The following is a 6,251-nucleotide window of genomic DNA, read 5'->3' as shown; positions in this document are numbered from 1 at the left end:
GGTAGTAAGTAGGTACTTATGGAACAAGTCGAGAAAAAATTATTGAAAAAACGATTTTTTAAACTTCGCCTTTGATGCATAAAAGTGCATATTATTTTGAAGGATAAGGGCATGTTATTTTGTCATGATTCTAATCAAAATAAATGCATATTTTATGCGCATTAAAATGATTTTTTAAGCTCATAAAAATCCGACCTTGAACAGAGAAGCGTCAGGTCTGTCTGTAGACGCCCAGAAATCTTTCTCTAATAGGTAAATTCTCATGTTTTGTGAGTTCATTTTTTGAGTGTTTTCTTGGGCGAAAGCCCAACCCATGCCTATTGTCTTAACATGGGAGTACATTGATATGCTGTTTCTTTGAAGTTTTGTATTTTTTCAACTATCAATACGAGTAGGTAGATACCTATCGTTTTTTATAGAGTTCCAGATCACGTATTCTGCATGTTATGCAGCAAAAAATCATTTCACATTATTTCGAGGGTTCAATTTTAGCACCAACAAAAGGATGGCTGGCGCAACAGATGTACTTTTTGGAGCTTTTGCGCAGATTTTGACTTTCCCATCCTATCTGACCCTTCTCCAACGAGCTCAAAAGGTCTATTTTCGAGCTAATTTTTCTACCATATCTGCACATGCTAAAATTTCAATCGTTTTTCCATTTTCGGTTTATTTTAAAAACACCAAAATAAATTCCGCTCAAAAATGTGAAAAAATTCAAAATTTCACGAAATTCACCCTCATTTCTTGAAATTTAGCATAAATTCTATTTTTCCACCTCCTGAATCAATTGAAAACGGTTTCGAGTCGTTTTGAGCAATCCTGAAGCCTGCAGTATTGAAAATATCAATTTTCTCAATAATTAGCTCGTTGAAGTCGGAAAGGTGGAATTCACTTTATATTCTAATTGTAACATTCTGAGTATATTGGGGACGGTTTCGAGCTGTTCTGGAGCCTCGAACCATATTTTGGGAATTACTGATTTCCATATTTGACCGAGTATACGTTATTTTTCCAAAATAGGTTTCTGCTACTGTATATTTTTCCAAATTTTCAATCAAAAAAATCACCGGAGAAATATACTGCTTTGAACTGACAGAAACCAATTTTTGAATAACGACGTTGAATCGATCAAAAAGGTCACTAGAAATCACCAATCGTGTTCTTCAAGTGCAATCGATCAAAAAGGTCACTTGAAATCACCAATCGTGTTCTTTAAGTGTTCAATAAGTTAATTTGGACGATATTCAGGGTTCTGAAAATCTATATAATTTCCACAATATGACTGGAGAGTCCAAAACGACTCTAAACACTGGCGTATGTGTGCAGTCTAATTTTTTGACTCCCGGGTCCCATTGACGCGCATGCGTGAGAACTTGTGTTTTTTCACCTGTGAGTGTTCCATGTGTGTCTGCCACTCGTTCAACACTTGTTATTTCCGGTTTCCTCAAAAATTGAAAAATATAAATAAATTTTCGAATTGATGTATTTTCATTTATTTTGTTTTAAACAAAGGAGTCCAAACAAAGTAAAAAATGACTAAATTAATTAAACATCACAAATCAGCAAGTTTTTCTACATAGATTCTCAAAAAAAAAAAAACACAAGTCTTACATTAATACTACGTAAACGAGTCGAAACAAAGTAAAAAATGACTAAATGAGTTGAACATCACAAATCAGCATGTTATTCTACGTAGATTTTCAAAAAAAAAAAAAAAAAAACACACATACTTATATTAATACTACGTAAACGAGTCGAAACAAAGTAAAAAATGACTAAATGAGTTGAACATCACAAATCAGCACGTTAGTGTAGTTACACAGATTTTCAAAAAAAAACATTCTTATACTAGCAAACAAATGAATAAATGTATATTAGTACTACGTAGGTATAAAAATAAACAATAAGTAACAAGAGTAGATCAAGTAGAAGGAATGTAAGTATGATCGCTAGAATTAAAATTTATGAGGTCACACTTCGATTCCAGCACTAACTTTTTCAATTCAGCTTTCTCCGTAGTGCTTGGTTTACTGGGATGGTGCCCGGATGCACGTTTTTTTTTTGTGGAGTAAAACCGCTTTTGATGATCAATTTTTTTGTTCATAGGGGATTTGGTCATTTTCTTTTTCTGTAGACCTTTCACTTTCAACTGAAGCATTTTGTTGATCTGCTTTAAAGACGAAATTGCTTTGTTATCATCTTCATCAAAAGGAATCTCACTGCAACACTGCACATTTTGAATTATTTCTCTCGCAAGATCTTGGATGGTATCCCTTTTCTTGAGAGAATCATTCTTGATTTCAGTTGGAGATTGTGACTGGAGAATTTCGAGAATATTGTGCACTTCTGCAGCTTCATAAACTGGCGCTAACGGACCACATTCATCTAAAAATTGAACCTTAAGAGCATATGCATGCAGATGTTTACAAATATTGTACCCGAACACATAATCATCACATGTACATTCGAATAAATGGACACAAATATTATTACAATCCTCGCAGCGCAGTCTGCAGCTGCATTCGTCGGAAATTTTTGTAATTTCATAAATCGATGACTGGTTACTCTTACTCTGCGACTTAACTTGTCCTACACCACTTACACCAAAGCTGATAATTGAAACATCTTCAGCAGGGATTGTCTTGCCAGTTACATGCCGATCGCGCACTTTTTTGTGGGTATGCGAGTCAGTCTCCATAACTAAGTGACTCAATCGTTCAAAAGCTTTGTTACGGTTCATTTTTAGGAGCGTGTTGATAAGTTTATCGACCCTTTTGTTTTTCAAACCATTGAGATACACATTCTTCAGCAAATTGTGCATGGCTTCGATCTTCATATTCGTATTCATGCCAATGTATTTGCGGAATGCAAACGCCCATGTTTCATATCGTTCGCTGTACTCACGCTCAAAATATTTTCCAAACGCCGCAGTATTCGGATCATTTTTCAACTTCTCTACTGCGGATATAACAATATTTGGAAAAGATGCTGCGTCTTTTTCATCCATCAACGTCCGAACTACTTTATAAATCTCGTCTTTGAGTTCTTTTGATCCGTTCACAAGCTTCAAATTTTTACGCCAGTTCTTATCTACGTGCCAATGGCATAATAGAGTATGTGTCGGTTTTCCCATCACCTGTTGATAATAAACATACGTGTATGTTGAATAAAGCCATATAATTATGAAAAAAAATGCTAGAAGTGTGCCATTATTGCCGTTACCTGTGTCCATGCATTTATGTAAGCTGGGAAGTCGTCTGACATGAACGTAACGTATTTGTTTGAATTACACCACATTCTTCCTTGATTACTTCGAAAAATTTTTTTATAAATACTGTATTTTCTTTATTTGAGATCGCGTGTGCCACTGGTACACCCATATCGACATCGTTGACTACCAGAACTGTATTCAAATAATATTCGTAGTTGTTTGTAGCATGAGTACTGTCTACGCATATCTTATTACAGCCGAATTGCTTCATAAGCTAAAACAAATATAATATAATTTAATTTCTGTAATTAGCGTTGTTTTACAAAAATTACTCATACCATCCATGTACTCACAGCAATTTGCATTTTATCCATCATTACTAAAAGCACGTCATCTTTCTCAAAGGGCTCTTGCTGCACACCTTGTTCTTTATAAAACTTGAAAGGAGTATCTTTTCCTAAATTCGTACGGTACTCTTCAATTATCAACTCAACGCTCACCGGATCATAGTATGATTTCCGTTCTTGGTAAGAAATTTTTTTTTCCTGCATAATATTGTGCAGTTCATGCTTTGTTATTAGCTGGGTCCTTGTAACCTGATTATCTTCTAATGTGTCACGAATATCATCCAACACACGATCCAACGGTACGCCAACTTTGAGTTTTTCTGAATTGAATAACAGAAAAATGAATTACGTAGTACTTAAGATTACGTACTATTTGGCGATTTTTAATGCAAATACATACCAGCAATATTCTCTTTATCTGTAGAAGATAGAGGGAGATGCTTCATTTCCACAGAGTGGTTACAGTGAATTGGGTTGTACTGTACAGTAATTTTCCCATCATCCAGGTTTTCTTCGTACAATATATGTGCTGAGCAATAGTTATCTGGTAATAATAACAATACAATGAGAATGTTGATTGTTGTGCTGTAATACAAACATGAAAAAAAAATTCAAACTCACTTATTTTACAGGATCCTTTCCGTTTCACATGTCTTTTCCGCAAGGACTCATCTTTGAGTCGTATGTATCCGCCTCTGTGGCATCTGTATCGAATTTTTTTACTGCGTTGTTTAGTTGTCCAAGCACTCGTATCTTGTGAATATTTTGACAACGTTCTTTGTTCTTCGTTGTCCTTCCATAAAAAAAATTCTGCACATAAGTAAAAGATTTAAAAATACGTATGGAAAAGCAATACCTTGACAGATGAGAAATACTGAATTACTCACCGGCAATATTTTCGAATCTCAGGATTCTATAATTATTAGAATTGCTATTCTTCTTGGGGTTAGGCTTATTCTTTGAAATTTTTTTTTTGCTCTTTGAAACAGAGCATACCCCATTGGCAACATGCCGAGCTACATGTTTTTTAGTGGTAAAGTTAACACCACATTTATCACATATAAATTCACCTTCGATTTTATTTTTTTTAATTGGTGATGATATAAAAACACAACTACTGTTACGTTTAATATGCCGCACAAGGTTATTTTTTCTTGTAAAACTTGTTTTGCACTTGGAACAAATAAAGCCACCCATAATGGCATAAATTAAACATATTTCACTTTCCTAAATTGAAATAAATGAAACTCATACAGATTTCAAATATTATTAATTATGAAAAAGGCGCACTGATAATACTGATAATATAATACGCTCGAAAAAAAAACACAAGTTCTCACGCATGCGCGTCAATGGGACCCGGGAGTCAAAAAATTAGACTGCACACATACGCCAGTCTCTAAACCACCTTCATTCGACTTATCATGTAAAAATAGGGTTACAAAGTGAATATCAACTTTTCATAACTTCATTAAGTGAAATTTCAATTTAAAAAAATCTGATACAGAATTCAAAACTGCTCAAAATAGTTCGAAAGCGTTTCCATTGATTTGCACGATCTGAAATATGGTATGTATTACCTATGTCAAATCACAGCTTTCTGGGTCAATTTTATAAAAAAAATTTTTAAACGATCAGTAGACTTTCCTACTTCAGAGCTGGCTTGCGTGGCCTTAATCTGAATGGGCGGCTAGAAAATCTAATTGGTAAGTAAGTTCAATGTAAGTAGGTAATTGTTTTCAAAGGGTAAAGCACGAACAAACTGCAACAAAGTCCAATGCCGATGGGCGAAAGAGTTCCTTAAAGAAGTAGCAAAGCACATTAATGCTTACAGTTGGTAGTTTGGCTACACGATGAATACAACTGTACCAATGTACCATCAAGATTGAAGAGCACCGAATGGAAGGAGGTAGATGCTTTGACATTCTCATATGCTTCTATCATATTATGTATTGATATCTAAAAGATCCTATGAATAAGTTTCATGCTTGAAATTTTTGATTGATCTCAGAAATTTGATGAGAAACCAGAACAATAATTAAAACGTTGTCCGCATGTCAATTGTCAAGCGAAATCAGACGAGTTCATTGATGACGATCGAGCTAGCATGTAGCGAAATATAAAATGGTAAGCACTTTTGAAACTCAAATACTCGTAAGTACGGTTTTTTTTTTACTCGTAGCTTAATTCAGAAAATTACAAGTAAATATTTCATTAATTTGTTTATTTATTGATCATCTTGATATAGTGAGATTAAACATGATTGAGATAGATAGATTTTATCAGAATTTCTACCTACGTACTGAAGTTTAGAAATATTCCCTAAGGTAGTGAATATTTGCCTCGCCAGGTTAGCTCAATATATCGGAGAGGTCTCAGTCATACTACTCACTTTTCACAGAAATAATTTCCAATCACCAATCAAAAGCATACATACAAGATAATATGATTTATTGTTGCTCGGAAACATGATTAAAGATACATATTCTATCGGTTAATCGAGTATAAAATGATTTTACTACCTTAGACTCGAGTTGGCATATTATGTAATAATTAATATTCGTTAATAGATAATGAGGGTGGTAATTGCTTACCCATTGAAACTGTACACATTTCCTAGAAAATGTGTTATTAATGCAGGTGACTTTCTCACCAGGTTCACATACTGTCCATATTTCCTGCCTCTTCGGTAT

General features: G+C 34.2%; 2 protein-coding genes across 2 annotated transcripts; both read right to left on the bottom strand.

Moving 5' to 3' along the window:
* Positions 1-1,921: 1,921 nt before the first annotated feature.
* LOC135849721 (uncharacterized) lies at positions 1,922-3,133 on the bottom strand. Its single transcript, XM_065370264.1, has one exon. The coding sequence runs from the start codon at positions 3,131-3,133 to the stop codon at positions 1,922-1,924; it is 1,212 nt and encodes a 403-aa protein (XP_065226336.1).
* Positions 2,007-4,929, bottom strand: LOC135847784 (uncharacterized). The gene is made up of 6 exons (XM_065367497.1): positions 4,446-4,929; positions 4,180-4,368; positions 3,959-4,102; positions 3,565-3,878; positions 3,223-3,485; positions 2,007-3,136 (listed from the first exon to the last, which is right to left on the bottom strand). The coding sequence occupies exons 1-5, from the start codon at positions 4,753-4,755 to the stop codon at positions 3,237-3,239; spliced, it is 1,206 nt and encodes a 401-aa protein (XP_065223569.1). The 5' UTR covers positions 4,756-4,929; the 3' UTR covers positions 2,007-3,136; positions 3,223-3,236.
* Positions 4,930-6,251: the final 1,322 nt, after the last annotated feature.

This window comes from Planococcus citri, chromosome 1 (genome assembly GCF_950023065.1).
Source record: "Planococcus citri chromosome 1, ihPlaCitr1.1, whole genome shotgun sequence".
Lineage (NCBI taxonomy): Eukaryota > Metazoa > Arthropoda > Insecta > Hemiptera > Pseudococcidae > Planococcus > Planococcus citri.
The sequence above is the reverse complement of the archived record's forward strand: the minus strand, read 5'-3'. Positions and strand labels throughout refer to the sequence as shown.

Coding starts and splice junctions, on each gene's coding strand:
- LOC135847784 (XM_065367497.1), bottom strand. CDS start 4,755: ATGGGTGGCTTTATTTGTTCCAAGTGCAAAACAAGTTTTACAAGAAAA. Junction 4,103..4,179: donor GAAAGGATCCTGTAAAATAA/GTGAGTTTGAAT, acceptor TATTATTACCAG/ATAACTATTGCTCAGCACAT. Junction 3,879..3,958: donor AGATAAAGAGAATATTGCTG/GTATGTATTTGC, acceptor TATTCAATTCAG/AAAAACTCAAAGTTGGCGTA.
- LOC135849721 (XM_065370264.1), bottom strand. CDS start 3,133: ATGGGAAAACCGACACATACTCTATTATGCCATTGGCACGTAGATAAG.